This window comes from Rhinoraja longicauda, chromosome 32, assembly GCF_053455715.1.
Source record: "Rhinoraja longicauda isolate Sanriku21f chromosome 32, sRhiLon1.1, whole genome shotgun sequence".
Taxonomy (NCBI): Eukaryota; Metazoa; Chordata; class Chondrichthyes; order Rajiformes; family Arhynchobatidae; genus Rhinoraja; species Rhinoraja longicauda.
In genome coordinates, this window is record NC_135984.1 from 20,915,989 (window position 1) to 20,936,054 (window position 20,066).

Genomic DNA, 20,066 nt, shown 5'->3' on the forward strand with positions numbered 1-20,066 from the left:
TGAAAAGGAGGACACTGGTGAGCCAATTCCCCGTTTCGGACTTACGTCCTCGACCTCTGACACAGGCCACCCTCACTCTGAATCAGCAAATTGTGACTCGGGGGGTTTTGATCGACTCCGGAGCCGACGAGAGTCTCATGGACTGGACTCTAGCTCGATCGTATAAGGTTAAATCTGTGCCCTTGTTGCAGCCTATTGTGGCGAGCGCTTTAGATGGACGTCAGTTGTTTGAGATAACTCATCGTACAGAACCTGTCAAAGTCATGTTCAATGCTAACCATGTGGAGATAATGTCTTTTCACTTGTTTGACTCAGCTCAACATCCCTTGGTCTTTGGTTTCCCTTGGCTGCAGAAACACAATCCTCAGATTGATTGGCGATCTGGTAAGATCAGACGATGGGGGGGTTGAGTGCATACAATCATGTCTTGTTGAACCAGTGAACAAAGGGGTGAGTTACGGGAAGATCGGGGCAGTTTTGGGAATAAATGTTCTTAAATCTGAAGAAATAAAGATTTCTAATGATGATGATGACTATCCCGATCTGTTGAAGGTTCCACCCTGTTACCATGAACTGAAGGAGGTGTTCAACAAGTCCAGGGCCACCACCCTACCTCCTCATCGACCTTTCGACTGCGCTATCAACCTGCTGCCGGGGGCCCCTATTCCCAAGGGGCGACTGTACTCCATATCCGGCCCCGAGAAGAAGGCGATGGATGAGTACATTGAGTCTTCCCTGAGGACGGGCATTATTCGCCCGTCCTCCTCGGCAGCAGGCGCGGGGTTTTTCTTTGTGGGCAAGAAAGATGGGTCACTTCGTCCCTGCATAGATTACAGCTTCCTAAACGAGATTACGATCAAGAATCATTACCCACTTCCTTTGATGTCTTCTGCTTTTGAACTGTTGCACAAAGCCAAAGTATTCACTAAACTAGACTTAAGGAATGCATACCATCTAGTGAGAATCAGAGAGGGGGATGAGTGGAAAACTGGGTTTAACACCCCTAACGGGCACTACGAGTATTTGGTGATGCCGTTCGGGTTAACCAATGCCCCCGCAGTCTTCCAAGCTTTTATGAACGAGGTCCGCAGGGAATTTCTCAATGAGTGTGTTTTTGTCTACCTTGATGACATTCTTATCTTCTCTCCAGACATACAGTCTCATGAGCGTCATGTCAAGTGTGTGTTGCAGAAGCTCTTAGCTAACCGTCTGTATGTGAAGGCCGAGAAGTGCGACTTCCACGCAGACACAATGTCCTTTCTGGGCTACATTATATCGGCCGACCACATCCAGATGGACCCTGATAAGGTCAGTGCGGTGGCCAATTGGCCCACCCCCACTAACAGAAAGAAGGTGCAACAGTTTCTCGGATTTGCAAACTTTTACAGACGTTTTATTAGAGACTTCAGTGCTGTTGCTGCTCCTCTGCACTCTCTCACGCCTTCCAAGACCCAGTTCCAGTGGAATCCTCGGGCCGAAGCCGCCTTCCAGCGCCTCAAAACATTGTTCACCAACGCTCCTGTTCTGACCATCCCAGATCCCCAGAGACAGTTCATTGTGGAGGTGGATGCCTCCAACGAGGGGATTGGGGCGGTACTTTCCCAGAGAGCGGAGAAGGACAACCGGATTCATCCCTGCGCCTACCTGTCACGTAAGTTGACCCCCGCAGAAAAAAATTACGATGTCGGAAACAAAGAACTGCTGGCGGTCAGAGCCGCATTGGGGGAGTGGAGGCACTGGCTGGAGGGGGCCGAGCAGCCTTTTCTGGTATGGACAGATCACAAGAACCTAGAATATATCCGTAAAGCCAAGAGACTCAACTCACGTCAGGCCAGATGGACTCTGTTTTTTAGTAGGTTCAACTTTTCTCTGTCTTACAGGCCCGGTTCCCAGAACACAAAACCAGACGCCCTGTCCCGACTTTATGACCCTGAACCTGATACCAGAGAACCCGAACCCATCCTGCCACTTAACCGTGTGGTAGGAGCGGTGTCTTGGCAGATCGAAACAGATGTGAAGCAGGCTAATGATGAGACTCCAGCACCGAGTGGCTGTCCTACTAACTGTTTGTTTGTTCCTGTGACATTGCGCCCCCAGGTAATCCACTGGGCTCACACGTCCCTGCTCACATGCCATCCAGGTGCCAAGAGAACTGTTTTTGTGGTTAAACAGCGTTTTTGATGGCCTTCACTTGAGAAGGATGTAGCTGAATATGTGGCCGCCTGCCCTGTCTGTGCAAGGAGCAAGCCCTCCAGACAACCCAAGCGGGCCTGCTGCACCCACTTTCAGTCCCTCAGAGGCCCTGGTCCCACATCTCCATTGACTTTGTTACTGGGTTGCCGGCCTCCAAAGGTAACACAACTGTCCTGACGGTGGTAGACCGATTTTCAAAGATGGTACATTTTATCGCTGTGGCCAAGCTCCCCTCTGCCAAAGAGACGGCAGAGGTAATGATGTCTCACGTTTTCCATATCCATGGTTTCCCTACAGACATTGTCTCGGACCGAGGTCCTCAGTTTGTGTCCAAGTTTTGGAGTGAGTTTTGTTCCCTCATAGGTGCCACCGTCAGCCTGTCTTCTGGTTACCATCCGCAATCCAATGGCCAGACTGAGCGGATGAACCAGGAGCTCGAGACCTGCTTGCGCTGTCTGATCGCGCAGAACCAGACCACCTGGAGCGACCATCTCATCTGGGTCGAGTACGCACGCAACACGCTTCCTACGGCTGCCACGGGACTCACACCCTTCCAGTGTGCCTACGGCTACCAGCCCCCCTTGTTCTCGGCTTATGAGGGTGAGGTGACGGTGCCTTCTGCCCACGCCATGATTCGACGCTGTCGCCGAATCTGGGACGGAGCTCGGAGGGTTCTACTCCGGGGTCAGTCCCGGATGAAAGCGGCAGCCGACCGCCACCGCAGATCCGCTCCGCATTATCGCCCAGGCCAGAAGGTATGGCTGTCTACAAAGGACTTGCCACTTCACGTCCACGCCAGAAAGCTGGCTCCAAGGTTCGTGGGTCCATTTCCCATTTCGAAAGTCATTAACCCTGTTTCGGTCCGTCTACAACTCCCCAGGTCATTAAGGGTTCACCCTACATTCCACGTCAGCAAAATAAAACCGGTCAAGGAAAGTGCACTCGTGCCCGCCTCCAAGCCTCCTCCACCCCCCCGGCTCGTCGACGGTGGTCCGGTCTACACAGTTAAGGCACTTCTTGCAGTCCGCAAGAGAGGTCGCGGTCGCCAGTTTCTGGTCGACTGGGAAGGCTACGGTCCTGAGGAGAGGTGCTGGATTCCTGCCAGCTTCATTTTGGACAAAACTTTGATCAAGGACTTTGACAAGACTCATCCTGACCAGCCTGGACCGTCAGGAGTCGGTCCTAAAGGGGGGGGTACTGTAATGTCCCGTCAGATCTGTTAGTCTTGTGTCATGTTCTGTGTTTAGATTCTCATTTCTGGTCCCTTGACTTCCTGCCATTGTAATTGTCAGCCCCGCCTTGATTGTTTCCACCTGTGTGCCCTTACCTCATGTATATATAGTCCACGCCTCCCTTTGTCCTGTGCCAGTTCGTATTGTGATTCATGTGCTCTCGGTCGTAGTATAGCTAGTAAGTAATTTTTGTAACTAATGTTTTTGTAGCTGAGTAAGTTTAGAGTTTTTGGTTCGAATCGCAGTGTTCTTTAATGTGAAAATTAAAGAACGCCTTTATTTTCTCCAAATTGACTCTTGTGTGTGAGTCGTGCGTTTGAGTCCAGTTCCTGTGTGCCCCAGAGCATAACAGAAGGTTCAGCTACCCAGAGTCTTCAGAATCAATAGGTTTCCAGTTGTTAAGGAAAGCAAGGGAAGGCGGTGTTGAGAAAAAAGATCACCCATGAATGTTAGAGTGGGCACAAAGTGCTGAATGACCTATTATTTTTTTTGTCTTTTATATTCTTATCAAGCAAAAATTGTAGCTGTTTTTCGTCATTATTACATTACATCACAATAATTTGCTCGGTGTGGTCTTTCAATGCGGACTGCCACTCCATTCCTTCACATCTAATTCTCAGCTGAGCTTATTCATTTGTACTCAATTTTCAGGGAAGAACAGAGGTATCTATGCTTCAAAGCACAGGGCGGCACACTAGCGCGACAGTAGAGTTTCTACCTTACAGCGCCTAGAGTCCAGGGTTCGATCCTGATTACGGTTGCTGTCTGTATGGAGTTTGTACATTCTTCCCGTGACCTGCATGGGTTTTCTCCAGGTGCTCCAGTTTCCTGCAACACTCCAAAGACATACAGGCTTGTAGGCTAATTGGCTTGGTAAAATTGTAAATTGTCTTTCGTGTGTGTACGATAGTGTTAGTGTGTGGGGATCACTGGTTGGCGCAGACTTGGTGGACTCAATGGCCTGTTTCCAATAGACAATAGACAATAGGTGCAGGAGTAGGCCATTCAGCCCTTTGAGCCAGCACCGCCATTCAATGCGATCATGGCTGATCACTCTCAATCAGTACCCCGTTCCTGCCTTCTCCCCATACCCCCTCACTCTGCTATCCTTAAGAGCTCTATCCAGCTCTCTCTTGAAAGCATCCAACGAACTGGCCTCCACTGCCTTCTGAGGCAGAGAATTACACACCTTCACCACTCTCTGACTGAAAAAGTTCTTCCTCATCTCCGTTCTAAATGGCCTACCCCTTATTCTTAAACTGTGGCCCCTTGTTCTGGACTCCTCCAACATTGGGAACATGTTTCCTGCCTCTAATGTGTCCAATCCCCTAATTATCTTGTATGTTTCAATAAGATCCCCCCTCATCCTTCTAAATTCCAGTGTATACAAGCCTAATTGCTCCAGCCTTTCAACATACGACAGTTCCGCCATTCCGGGAATTAACCTAGTGAACCTACGCTGCACGCCCTCAATAGCAAGAATATCCTTCCTCAAATTTGGAGACCAAAACTGCACACAGTACTCCAGGTGCGGTCTCACCAGGGCCCGGTACAACTGTAGAAGGACCTCTTTGCTCCTATACTCAACTCCTCTTGTTATGAAGGCCAACATTCCATTGGCTTTCTTCACTGCCTGTTGTACCTGCATGCTTCCTTTCAGTGACTGATGCACTAGGACACCCAGATCTCGTTGAACATCCCCTCTTCCTAACTTGACACCATTCAGATAATAATCTGCCTTTCTATTCTTACTTCCAAAGTGAATAACCTCACACTTATCTACATTAAACTGCATCTGCCATGTATCCGCCCACTCACACAACCTGTCCAAGTCACCCTGCAGCCTTATTGCATCTTCCTCACAATTCACATTACCCCCCAGCTTAGTATCATCTGCAAATTTGCTAATGGTACTTTTAATCCCTTCATCTAAGTCATTAATGCATATCGTAAATAGCTGGGGTCCCAGCACCGAACCTTGCGGTACCCCACTGGTCACTGCCTGCCATTCCGAAAGGGACCCATTTATCCCCACTCTTTGCTTTCTGTCTGTCAACCAATTTTCTATCCATGTCAGTACCCTACCCCCAATACCATGTGCTCTAATTTTGCCCACTAACCTCCTATGTGGGACCCTGTCAAAGGCTTTCTGAAAGTCGAGGTACACCACATCCACCGACTCTCCCCTGTCAATTTTCCTAGTTACATCCTCAAAAAATTCCAGTAGATTTGTCAAGCATGATTTCCCCTTCGTAAATCCATGCTGACTCGGAATGATCCTGTTACCGCTATCCAAATGCTCAGCAATTTCGTCTTTTATAATTGACTCCAGCATCTTCCCCACCACTGATGTCAGACTAACTGATCTATAATTACCCGTTTTCTCTCTCCCTCCTTTCTTAAAAAGTGGGATAACATTTGCTATCCTCCAATCCACAGGAACTGATCCTGAATCTATAGAACATTGAAAAATGATCTCCAATGCTTCCACTATTTCTAGAGCCACCTCCTTAAGTACCCTGGGATGCAGACCATCATGCCCTGGGCATTTATCAGCCTTCAGTCCCATCAGTCTACCCAAAACCATTTCCTGCCTAATGTGGATTTCCTTCAGTTCCTCCATCACCCTAGGTTCTCCGGCCCCTAGAACATTTGGGAGATTGTGTGTATCTTCCTCAGTGAAGACAGATCCAAAATAACGGTTTAACTCGTCTGCCATTTCTTTGTTCCCCATAATAAATTCCCCTGCTTCTGTCTTCAAGGGACCCACTTTTGCCTTGACTATTTTTTTCCTCTTCACGTACCTAAAAAAACTTTTGCTATCCCCCTTTATATTATTGGCTAGTTTACCCTCGTACCTCATCTTTTCTCCCCGTATTGCCTTTTTAGTTAACTTTTGTTGCTCTTTAAAAGAGTCCCAATCCTCTGTCTTCCCACTCTTCTTTGCTGTGTTATACTTCCTCTCCTTAATTTTTATGCTGTCCTTGACTTCCCTCGTCAGCCACAGGTGTCTCTTACTCCCCTTAGAGTATTTCCGCCTCTTTGGGATAAATTGATCCTGCAACCTCTGCATTATTCCCAGGAATACCTGCCATTGCTGTTCTACCGTCTTCCCTGCTAGGGCCTCCTTCCAGTCAATTTTGGCCAGCTTCCGCCTCATGCCTCTGTAATCCCCTTTGCTATACTGTAATACTGACACTTCCGATTTTCCCTTCTGCCTTTCCATTTGCAGAGTAAAACTTATCATGTTGTGATCACTGCCTCCTAATGGCTCTTTTACCTCTAGTCCCCTTATCAGATCAGGATCATTACACAACACTAAATCCAGAATTGCCTTCTCCCTGGTGTTCTATGTACAAGCTGTTCTAAGAATCCATCTCGAACGCACTCTACAAACTCTCTTTCCTGGGGTCCATTTCCAACCTGATTTTCCCAGTCTACCTGCATGTTGAAATCTCCCATAACCACCGTAGCATTACATTTGTGACACGCCAATTTTATCTCCTGATTCAACTTGCACCCTATGTCGAGGCTACTGTTTGGGGGCATATAGATAACTCCCATTAGGGTCTTTTTACCCTTACAATTCCTCATTTCTATCCATACTGATTCAACATCTCCTGATTCTATGTCACCCCTTGCAAGGGAATGAATATCATTCCTTACCAGCAGAGTAACCCCACCCCCTCTGCCCACCTGTCTGTCTTTTCTATATGTTGTGTACCCCTGAATATTCAGTTCCCAGCCCTGGTCCTCTTGTAGCCATGTCTCAGTGATCCCTACAACATCATACTTGCCAATGACTAACTGAGCCTCAAGCTCATCGACTTTATTTTTTATACTACGCGCATTTAAGTACAACACTTTAACTTCTGTATTTACCTCCCCTCTCACATCGGTCACAAATGGCCCTGCCCTTAATCTCTTTTCCCCTCTAGAACTTCTGTTCCCATTCTTCCGAGAGTCTTCTACAATATCTCCTGTATTCCCTTTAACCTCATCTTCACAATTTGTTAACCCCTCCCCCCCACTACTTAATTTAAAGCCACAGGTGTCGCACTAGCAAACCTGCCTGCCAGAATGTTTGTCCCCCTGCTGTTAAGATGTAACCCGTCCCTTTTGTACAAGTCACCCCTAGCCCAGAAGAGATCCCAGTGGTCCAGAAATCTAAATCCCTGCTCTCTGCACCAGCCCCTCAGCCATAAATTCATACCCTCTATCTCTCTGTTCCTGGCCTCACCAGCATGAGGTACCGGTAGCAGTCCAGAGATAACCACCTTCGACGTCCTACTTCTCAGTCTTTTTCCTAACTCTCTAAACTCCCGCTGTAGCACCTCCTTCCTCTTCCGCCCGACGTCATTCGTGCCCACGTGCACAACGACTTCAGGTTGATTGCCTTCCCTCACTAGGATGTTCTGAAGCCGGTCCGTGATGTGCTGAACCCTGGCACCAGGGAGGCAACAGACCATCCTCAAGTCCCTCCTGCTGCCACAGAATCTTCTGTCCGTCCCTCGGACAATGGAGTCACCCACTACTACGGCTCTTCCTGACTTCGGTCTCCCCTGTCGAGTATCCTTGCCAACAGGTCCGCCACTCGGACTGGAAACGTCTTCTGACCTGACAGTTCCCAAGAGGGTATACCTATTTGCAATAGGCACAGCCACTGGGGTCTCCTGTAGTCCACGTCCACTCCCCCCTGAAACAGTCTCCCACCTTCGCTCGACCTGGACCCTTGGCATGACAGCCTCACAATAGGTCCTGTCGAGGAAACTCTCGCATTCCCGGATGGCCCTGAGGTCATCCAACTGCCTCTCCAACTCCACCACACGTCCATTCAGGAGCTGCACCTGGACACAGTTCTTGCAGGTGTAGCTCCCAGAAGCTCCAGCGACGTCCCTATCTTCCCCCATCCTGCAGGAAACACACTGCGCCAACTTTTCCGCCATTACTTTGTGTCTAAACAGTTCAGGCTTAAAACAATTGTCACCTCACCTCAGCCTCCTCGCCGAAGACTCGCAGCCAAAGAAAGACTCGCAGCCAAAGACTCGCACTTTTCTCACTGGGCACTTCCCTCACTGGGCTGCACCCTTTTGCAAGTCTTGCTTATATCACCAATTAAATTGCCTGATTGTCCAATTTACCAGACTTCTGTATACAGACCGGGCTGTATAAACTCTAAACTAAACTTAATTCAAAAGCCCTGTGACAGCATCATGTGACAGGATAATTTCCATAATTACATTTTTTTGGTAGGAGTTTATGGAATGCAATTGCATCTTCATTGGGTTTTTAGATCATGAATTAGCAAGATCACATGAAGAATGTCCTTTAGTAAATGTTTTCTGCTTCTTCTCAGTCACAAGAATGGATCGAATGGGCTTATATTCACTGGCATTTAGAAGGATGAGAGGGAATCTTATAGAAACATATAAAATTCTTAAGGGATTGGACAGGCTAGATGCAGGAAAAATGGTCCCGATGTTGGGGGAGTTTAGAACCAGGGGTCACAGTTTAAGAATAAGGGATTGGCCATTTAGGACTGAGATGAGGAAAAACCTTTTCACCCAGAGAGTTATGAATCTGTGGAAATCTCTGCCACAGTAGGCAGTGGAGGCCAATTCACTGGATGTTTTCAAGAACGAGTTTGATATAGCTCTTATGGCTAATGGAATCAAGGGATATGGGGAGAAAGCAGGAATGGGGTACTGATTCTGGATGATCATCCCTGATCATATTGAATGGTGGTGCTGGCTCAAAGGACCAAATGGCCTACTCCTGCACCTATTTTCTATGTTCTATGTTTCTCATGCTGCACTTGATGCTCCAAATTTATTGCCTGTCTCTCGTTGTTTGGTGGTAATGAGTCTCTTGTACCACGGTACTCCTTGATTACAATGTTTTACCCTTCCAGGTAATATCACATCCAGATGAGAGAGATTTTATTTGACCAGAAGAATGGTAAATGGGAGCAATCAAGTTAACCAAGTTTTTAAAAGCCACCTTATCTTGCACTCCATTAAATGTATTTCAAAACAGGTCACCAAACTGATCAGACCGTTAGATTAAAACAAGCTTCGTTCCCTAACTCTTGCATGGTTAGTTCAGTAACCTGACCTTTTTTCAGTAACGCTTTGCTGAATAAAAGTCAAGTGTAAATATATCTGTAGAAGGGTCTCGATCCGAAATGTCACCCATTCCGTCCCTCCAGAAATGCTGCCTGTCCTGCTGAGTTACTCCAACATTGTGTGTCTACCTTCAGGTAGAAATATTATGAGACTCCAATGTATTAGCACTGATTTACTTTTTAACAGTATTTAGGATCGAGTTGGTCCTCAATGTTAGGGACTTCTAAGGCCCCTCTCATACACTACAAAGCTGATTAATTCCCATAACTTCATTTGTCTGGACTCTGACAACATAGTAGATATGATATCATAAAGGGGCATTGCTAGGATCTTGGAGCTGTGGTTTTCACATCAGCTAAACCTGGTCTTATTTTGAAATCATTTAATCTATACATTTATAAATAGAACGAAGATGTGATGAGTTTAATTGTCAAAAAATAATCGTATTGAATTCCCCAGAGAAGTGTGAAAATTTTGATTACAGCTATAATCTTAGAGATAAGGTTTTTTTCTGCAAGCTTGTTGCATTGTTCAATCCCTTCAGTTTTTCTGTCAATCCTTCTCAGCCAACAAATATTTTGTGTATTACTCAATCATTGTAAGGAGTTCATTGCCTTTCAACCATTTCAAATGACTTTCAGGATTAACAATGTGAGCTCACTCACTGATAAGCATGTACATAAAGTCCTGTTTATACACCACAGTTGAAACTCGTGACTGAATCCAAAACTGATTCCCCCACAGCGATAGTCTGTTAATCAGCACACTCATTCCTTTCTCCTTTCACTGTTTAGCTGCCCAGAAACTGGGACCAGATTTCATAAAATGTAATTTCCTGGAAACCTAATTCTTCCTCCCTGCATGTCAGTGGAAAAATTGACCACTGGGTAAATGGCACCTTAAGGGATAGTAATCATGCAGTAATTTAGGTTTAGGTTTTTTAGGTTTAGCTTTAGCATTAGGTTTATTATTATTACTCCTACAAAGGTACAATGAAAAGCTTTATTTTGCATGATATCCAAATGGATCGAATATACCCTACATAAATCTAATCAATTGAAGCTCACGTACAATAGATTGTACTAGATAGGGCAAAGGGGATGATACAAAGTGCAGAATACAGTTCTCAGCATTGTAGCGCTTCATTTCCATGGACAAAGTACAAAGTACGCAATGGGGTGGAGGTAAATCGGACAGTACCCTAGTATATGGAAGCCTTATAACAGGGGGAGAAGCCTTATAACAGGGGGAGGGAGGTTCAGAAGCCTTATAACAGGGGGAGGGAGAAACTGTTCTTGAGTCTGGTGGTGTGAGCTTTCAAGCTTCTGCACCTTCTGCTGGATGGGAGCAGGGAGAAGAAAGAATGACAGAGGGTGGGACAACTCTTGAACTGTGCTGGCTGCTTTTCCACAGCAGAGTGGTGCAGATGGAGTGGTGGGAAGCAATGGTGGGAAGACCCGCCTGACTAGCACCAAAAGCACAGGCGCCTTCTGCAACACAGCAAATGAAAATCAACAAACTGCAGATGCTTGGAATCCACAATAAAAACAGAAAAAGTTAGAAACACTCAGCAGGTCAGGTTGAATCTAGAAAGAGAAACTAATTTAATGTTTCAGGTCAAAGATGCAAGCTCTCCAGTCTGAAATGTTAACCTTCTTTACATAGATGCTGTCTGACCCACTGAGTGTTTAGTTTAGTTTTAAAATACAGCTTGGAAGCAAGATCTTCAGCCATGGACCCCACACTGACCATCAGATCACTCATTCACACTACTTCTGTTATCTGGTTCTAGTCTGAAACCAATGTGGCCACATGGAGAATGTGCAAACTCCACACAGACAGCACCCGAGGTCAGAATCGACCCTGGGTCTCTGCTGTTGTAAGGCGGCTGCTCTACCAGCTGTGCCACTGTGCTACCCCAAAGTATTCCAACACTATCTGTTGTTTTCTCAAGGGCTTGACAGCAGCACCAAGCCCAACCATGAAAAGAACCGCCAATGTAGTGCATGACAAGAACTAAGTTCATGTTAAATCATGTTAAGTCAGGGGAGTTTGTGAGCTGAGCAATGTGAGGAAAAAACCCCATCAGAAAAGCCTGATTCACATTCCCGATGACTGCCTTGAGAAACCTGTGGAGAATTGTATATTGGAAAGGAGAAATATATTGATTCCAAATATGATTCCCATCATATGAAAGACACTGTGATCGCTGGAAGTCCAAAAACTAAATAGAAGATATTGAAAATACTCAGCAGAGTTGATATAAAGTCAACGACTTAAATCATTAATTATTTCCCTTCACAAATACTGCCGGATAGGCTGTGTATTTCCTGCATTTTCTTTAATTTATGGCTCCTCTCAAGTTCCTTTGTATCTGCCAGCATTAGTTTGGATTCGATCCCGACAGACATCAATAGACTGCCCTGGCAAATCCTATTCAGTATGAGTCAGACATAGAAGAGTGACAATTGGAAGAATGGCAATAAGAGCTGCTTTGCTGTTTTTTTTATTCACGTGGTCTTCATTAGAAATAAAGTGCATTGTATTAGCCTCATTAAAGTCCTTAATGGATACGCCATCTTCTTGAACCATGGTAGTCTCTTAGGTGAAGGAATGGCAGGTCAGAAGAGCATACGACCTGGAGAAGTTACCTGGAGATGTTGAGGTACCTTGCACCTTTGTCCTTGTTCTCCTCGACAGGAGAGGTTGGGGATTTTGGAGGTATCATGAAAAAGATCTTGCACATTGCGCACAGTGCAACCATATTGTACCAGATGAAAAATGAGCAAATGCAAGTTGTGGAGATAAAGCAAATCCTGTGATCTATTTGGCCTTCATTTCTTTGAGTGATGCCGGATGTTCACTCACTCAAGGCAAGTAGAAAATGCTCCCCATTCTTGACATGTGTCCAATTGTGGCAAAAAAAAAAAAAACTGCTGGAGGAACTCAATGTGTCAGGCAGCATCTGCGGAGGGAAATGGTAGGCGATGTTTCGGGTCAGGATCCATCTTCAGACTGATGGATGGTGCAAAGACTTTGGGAGCCAGGAGGTGATTTACTTGCTGAAAGAATATCCAGATTTTAAACAGTTCTGGAAACATGAGAGCGTATATATACCTGGTCCAGGTAAGTTTCTAGTCAACCGCCCCACACCCCTCACGATGCTGCAGATTTGACACATATGGGGATCAAAGGTTATGAGGAGAAGGCAGGAGAATGGGAGTGAGAGAGAAAATAGATCAGCCTTAACCAACCTGATCTTCTGGTGGCTGAGCACTTCAACTCCCCCTCCCACTCCCAGTCTGACCTTTCTGTCATGGGCCTCCTCCAGTGCCATAGTGAGGCCCACCGGAAATTGGAGGAACAGCACCTCATATTTCGCTTGGGCAGCTTGCAGCCCAGCGGTATGAACATTGACTTCTCCAACTTTAGATAGTTCCTTTGTCCCTCTCTTCCCCTCCCCTTCCCAGTTCTCCCTCTATCTTCCTGTCTCCACCTATATCCTTCCTTTATTCCGCCCCCCTGACATCAGTCTGAAGAAGGGTCTCGACCCAAAACGTCACCCATTCCTTCTCTCCTGAGATGCTGCCTGACCTGCTGAGTTACTCCAGCATTTTGTGAAATAAATACCTTCGATTTGTACCAGCATCTGTAGTTATTTTCTTACACTTTCACTGTCAGAATAGTCCAAGTCAAACTGGAATATATTAACTGTGTTGGTCTGTTTAGAATGTGTTCCTCCACTTAAGTATTGCTGCAAAACAACTCAAGATGAGTATAAGTCTGGAATTGAAAAGAACATTCGCTTCTCCTCACAGCAGGATGTGGCCCAATTCTGCCAGAGAAAGTTTATATGAGAATTAATTATAGCAGCTCTAGTTATGCGTTGATATTTTCAAACCTCAGTATTTCTAGTCAGCCATGCTCATCAGTGCTCGGGTGAACAACTAATAGATTCTCATAGACCTATCTATGGGTCAGCGTAGGAAGAGCTCAAAGATCCTGGGCTGAAATACTTTAATTCACAATCAGGAAGAGTAGGTCACTGCAAAACAATAAAGACACCAATCGGAATCCGAGAGGTAACTTTGTCACACAAAGGGTGGTGGGTGTATGGAACAAGCTGCCAGATGAGGTAGTTGAGGCTGAGACTATCCCATCGTTTAGGAAACAGTTGGACAGGTAAATAGATAGGACAGGTTTGGAGGGATGGTGTGGGCAAGTCGGGCCGAAGGGCCTGTTTCCACACTGTATCACTCTATGACTCTACGACTCTATGACCTTGGAGACTAAGAATTCATATTTAATTATCTACTTTACAGCAGCAGCTATTGTTGTAAATTAACTTTCATGCATTCAACCTGGATCAGACTGCAGGTTAGCCAGGTCAAAGATAAATCTTTTGTCTCCTTTTTATCCCTGGGCTTTGTCCACCCATCTGTCAATCAACACCCTCTCGCCTGTACCCACCTATCACTCGCCTGGCTTTGCCCAGCTCAAGACAGACACAAAGTGCTGGAGTCACTCAGTGGGTCGGGCAGCATCTCCATAGGAAAAGGATGAGTGATGTTTCAGGTCGGAACCCTTCGTCATCCTTTTTCTCCAGAGATGCTGCCTGGCCTGCTGAGTTACTCCAGCACTTTGTGTCTATCTTCGGTATAAACCAGCATCTGCACTTCCTTCCTGCACATTTTGTCTTGCCCTACCTTTGTTCCAGCTATCTATCCCCTACTACAATCCGTCTGAAGAAGGGCCCCGACCTGAAACATGGCCTACCCATATCCTCCAGAGATGCTGAGTTCCTCCAGCACTTTGAGATTTTTGCTCAAGATTCCAGCATCTGCAGTTCCTTGTGTGTACTCATGATAGTCCCTGATGGAAAACACATGTGCAAAAGCATACGTCATTTCCCAAATGCTCACATAGTGAATAACCTCCTGACACCATCCCTGCCTAGGGATGGTAGCTCTTTGAATAGATGTCCTCACACCTTCACCCTGATCCATAGGGTATCTTCAATGCAAGAGGGAAGACAAACATTTACAAGAACAAAGTATTGCAGACTCCTGAATGTTATTCTGAGAAAGTGGGGAGTTAGAGGCTTCTTGGCAGCATGTTTTTGAAGATGTAATAGAAATGAAAATGTTGGAACTACTCAGCAGGCAGTATCCGTGAGGCGAGAAATGCCTAGAGACTGGGTTGTGAAATGTAGTACTTTTTAATGATACACGATCCAAATGTATGTAGCCACCTCACTGCGAATAATTCCATTTTCCTGAAGAGCGATTTTGAACAAAGAATGAGGTTGTGCGCAACATCTTTCCAAGTGTTACATCCTGGATCAAGGTTCGTGTGGTGGCTTGAACCTCAGACGTCAAATCTGAGCTGGTGGACAGTCCCAGGAGCTGACCTGTCAAGTCACGTTCTGCTGCAAACAAAGTCATGAAGTGAGCGAATCTCCTCAGAGGTTCCCCACGGCTTTAGAATGAGCCAATGAGGATTGCATTGAGCAATTGTTAAAATCATGGAAAATGGTCCAAGTAGTTTCAAGCCCCAGACCTTTCACATGTATCGACCTCTTTCTGACCAGCGGCAACATACATTACTTGGTTTCCCAGTTTTCAAATGTGAAGATTGTTCTCTTTTTTCTTGTAAAGCTCGATGTTCGTTCTTCGTTGCTCCAAGCATTTAAAGCGCATCATACAATATGTCTATATTATAGTTTTACAGTAACTCAGCAGGTCAGGCAGCATCTCAGGAGAGAAGGAATCGGTGACGTTTCGGGTCGAGACCCTTCTTCAGAAGTCCGAAACGTCACCCATTCCTTCTCTCCTGAGATGCTGCCTGACCTGCTGAGTTACTCCAGAATTTTGTGAATAAATACCTTCGATTTGTACCAGCATCTGCAGTTATTTTCTTACACTTATAGTTTTACAGGCACCATTGTGCATTAGCACACAACAAAAGCTTTTCACTGTACCCCAGCCCACGTGACAATAAACTAAACTGATTATTTGGGGTGAGGATAAAGGGTCTATGAACAAATGCAAGCACTTGACACCTCACAGTGTTCTCCTGTGTTAATCACTATTCCAGGGATCACATGCAATGACATTCCATGAGGGAATCTTAGCTACATTGTAGGAATGAGGTTTGTTGGCATGCTCTCTGAGTGTGGAGGCCAATAATTGAACTTCGTGCCCTTAATGTAAGACAGGATATCCATCAAATGGAGCATAAATTAAAGATTTTAAAAAGGTTTCTGGCATTGACTTAATGTTGTTGTCTTTAATGCTAACTCTAACAACTATTTACCAATGCACTCCTTAACAACAATGCTCACAATAAATCAAAACTCTAAACAATGCATTCCTAATAGACATTGTAATGCCATTGCTACTCCAAGCCTACGGTATGACCTGTTGTAGTTAAGTGTAATATTCATGGCATCTCAATGTCATATTAATAAAGACATAGAATTGGATTATACCATAGACTATCAATTTATCCAATCCTGTTGTTATTAACACTTTGTGGAGATTCAGCTAAATAAAAGGCAATTTAGTTTAGTTTAGTTTAGAGATACAGCACGGAAACAAGCCCTTCACCCCACTGAGTTCACACCGACCAGCGATCCCCACACATTAACACAATCCTACACACACTGGGGACAATTTACACATCCACCAAGCCAATTAACCTACAAACCTGTACATCTTTGGAATGTGGGAGGAAACCGAAGATCTCGGAGAAAACCCACGTGGTCAAGGGGCGAACGTAAAAACTCCGTACAGACAGCACCCGTAGTCGGGATCGAACCCGGGTCTCCGGCGCTGCAAGCGCTGTAAGGCAGCAACTCTACCGCTGCGCCACCGTGGCCGCCCATTGAACCATTTTCAGTAAGATAACCTCTCATTATTCTGAACTCATGAGGACCGAAGCCTGGACCACACGATTGTGGCATGAATGAAATGTGATTTGTGTAAGATGGTTAATATTTGCAGTATCTGATGAGTGTGATTTATGGCTCGTACTCCTTGGCTCTTACATTTGAAAAATGAAATCCATGTTAAGACATCAACAAGATTCTGACAGCAATTTAAAAATAAATGTTGGAGCAACTGCCTTCACTATCAGCGACCGTAACCATGGCAACTATCTTGTGGGTTCCATTCAAAATGCAATGATTTCGAAAGGAACCTATTCCTTCAATACAAAATGGAGGAAGTAAAATTGAATGGGTCTGTACAGCAGGACAACGCAGGATCGTGAGAGCAAAGGACTAATTTAGGCCAGATTCCCAGAAAGATAATTGTGGAATCAAAAAGAGTGGCTAAAGGGATGACTCCTTTGTCCGAGTTTATTTTCGGCAAGTGCAGGAACCCATTGTGAGATGATCATTGGCTTTCTGGTCGAGAATAGTGAGGTCAGGTAAACTGGGACACTGCCATCACACAAACCTCTCTTGAGCTCCAGTCATTGTCAAGACTTAATCAATAGTGGCTGTAAAAAAAATTGCAGATGCCCCACATTCATTTCTTGAATCTCCTTGTTCCTAAAATATCAAAGTCAAACACACAAAACCACTGTCTGACTAAAACACATCCCTGTTGTCAGACTCACTCTGCAATGTCCAGCTAGGACAACAAATTAACTCCATCCAATGGCCCAGCCTCAGGTGACCATGGTCATTGTGTAACTTGCCACCACTAAACATTTCAATGAACATCACATCAGCAACCCCAGGAGCACTGAAATGCTCCTCCTGAATTGTTTCTTTAAAATGGCTTTCTTGCAGTGGAGATAGAAACAAGAGGAAAGCAAATACAGTAAAGCATGACACACCAATGCAACCCGATAAGTCTGTGTCGGACCAAATGCTCAGCAAAGATCAATGTAACACCTATGTTGACCGGATCACACCAAATGCTCAGTGTTACACCATCACTGATCTTTGGGATTATGACTGAACAAATGGCCAGTACACTGTAATATCAATGCAGACCAATAGGTCTGTGTCAGACCAACTGCCCAGCTCATTGTAACACCAACACTGACTAATGGAACTGTGTCAGACCAACTGCCCAGCTCAGTATTACATGACCACCGACCTATAGGACCGTGTTGCATTAAATGCCCAGCAAAGCTCAGTGTAACATTAACACTGACCGATGGGCCTATGTCTGTCCAACTGCTCAGCACAGAATAACACCAACACTGACCGATGGAACTGTGTCTGACCAAACTCCCGGCTGATTTGCGATTTATGTCAAGGACGCTGTGATCGCGTTGCTTAGAACATTGCAAGTTACCAATACCTACTCACCGAAATACAGAGCGCACAAGATAGAAGAAAAGATCAGAATAAATGTTGGCAGCATTCTGAGGGAAAGCTCGTTCTCATGCGGTCCCCTTCATGAAACTCTCCCTTCCACAGCCGTTCGGGGCTAAAGTATGGAAGTGTTTCACTTTGTGATAAGGGGCTTTATCTCTCCCAGGCCTTGAGCAAACATTTTACTCAATGTTTACGGTCTAACACAGTAACCAAACAGAATGGAACCAACAGAGCAGCTAGTTATTCATTCACCGTTCTCTCAAATTGGAGACTCTGTTTTTCATTTTATGGAATAATATATTTTCATATTATTTTTAAAAATTAAGTTAAAAAAAATTATTTACAATTTCCATCTGATAACGTATAAACATGGCTACAGTTTAAGTTGCTGCCACTTTTGTTCATGAGGAATGACGAATCTTAGTAAATAACAAGACTGAGAGGAATCGAAACTCCTTTTCAGTACTGGGTAAAACCCTGTTTTTATAGTTACCACATGGAAAGTCATGCATTTCACTCCAATGACGTATCTGAAATCAAAGCAGAAAATGCTGGAAACACTCAGCAGGTCAGACAGCATCTGTGATGGAAAAATAAACAGTTAATGTTTAAGGTCCAGGACTCTTCATCACTATTAACTATTTCCCTGTGTACAATGTGTGCAGGAAAGAACTGCAGATGCTGGTTTAAATTGAAGGTAGACACAAAATGCTGGAGTAACTCAGTGGGACAGGCAGCATCTCTGGAGAGAAGGAATGGGTGATGTTTTAGCCCTGAAACATCACCCATTCATTCTGTCCGGAGATGCTGCCTGTCCCACTGAGTTACTCCAGATTTGTGTCTACCTGTGTACAATGCTGCCGAACCTGGCATTTTCTGGTTTTATTTTAGATTTCTGGCATTTGCATCTTTCAATATTAAATCTATTTATCTTCTGATAGAGTTGCTATTCAAACCTTACTCTCCTAGTTTGAAATAACCTGATTATTTCTCTCTCATTTTCTCTTTTCCAACTGCACGATAAACATGTATAACAATTTTTAGTACCTTCCCAGACTATTCTCGGCCCTCTTTCCCCACTTTCCCCCTTTGGAAAGTCCTCTTTTTGATTGATCTTGCTTTGAGAGAGAGCCTCTCTCCTCTTCCTTCTGAAAAAAACTCCATCTTGTCCTCTCCCCCCTTGACATGCTTTTTCTCCATTGTTTGAGAGTCACTATTACCTTTTCTCCTCAGGAGCATTGTCTCTGTTCTTGCTGTGAGTGGATTCTGAGGCTGTTGTTACTTTTGTTCCATAGTTCACAAATGCTTTGTGTCAAAACTCAGTAGGTTCTCATGATCTCCCTCTCAATTGAGAGTGGGGCATCAGCAATGGCTGCCTCGCCAACAGTCTGTCTGTCCCTTTCTTTGTTGTAATAGTATGTGTTAAATGTATGTTTTTAGTGTTCTTTAGCTTCTTTTATGTGGGGGGGTGCGGTTGGGGGAAACTTTTTCTAATCTCTTACCTCGACGGAGATGGGATTGTTTTCTGTATCGTAACTCCGTCCGCACTGCGGCCTAACATCGAGGAGTTGGCGGCCTTTGCTGGAGACCGATTTTGAGAGCTCCACCGTGGGAAGCCTAGGGGACTTTACCATCGTGGAGCCCGCGATCCCTTTGCCAGGGATCGACCTCGGAGCTCCAACCGCGGGTGCTTGCGGACTTTAACATCACGGAGCTCGCGGTCTCTGGTTGGAGACCGACATCAGGAACTCCAAGCCGTAGGACCTTCGACCGCCCCGACGCGGGAGTTTCGATCGCCCCAACGCGAGAGCTATGACCACCCTGACGCGGGGGCTTTGACCGCCGGCTGCGGGAGCTTCGATCGCCCCAACGGATGGTTCGACTGCCCCGACCGCGGGAGAATAAAGAGGAAGAAGCTTGGACTGTTTTTGCCTTCCATCACAGTGAGGAATGTGGGGAATCCGCTGTGGTGGATGTTTATGTTAACTTTTATGTAGTTGTGTGTCTAGTTGCTTTTTTTTCCGTATGGCTGTATGGTAATTCGCATATCACTGAACCTTAATTGGTACATGCGACAATAAAAGACCTTTGAAACCTTTAAATTGTTCAATCCCCAATTCTTAAGCATACTCCAAGAAAGAGGCCCTGGATTCACAGAAAAAACAGCATCCTGGAGGTGAA

At 45.3% G+C, this 20,066-nt stretch overlaps 1 protein-coding gene across 1 annotated transcript in view; it reads right to left on the bottom strand.

Moving 5' to 3' along the window:
• The window catches only part of LOC144608744 (V-set and immunoglobulin domain-containing protein 2-like), a 36,085-nt gene extending 18,050 nt beyond the window's left edge, over positions 1–18,035 (bottom strand). The window contains exon 1 of the mRNA XM_078426785.1: positions 17,877–18,035. Within this exon, the coding sequence (XP_078282911.1) occupies positions 17,877–17,931 (55 nt within the window). The 5' untranslated portion in view covers positions 17,932–18,035. The remainder of the gene's footprint in view (positions 1–17,876) is intronic.
• Positions 18,036–20,066: the final 2,031 nt, after the last annotated feature.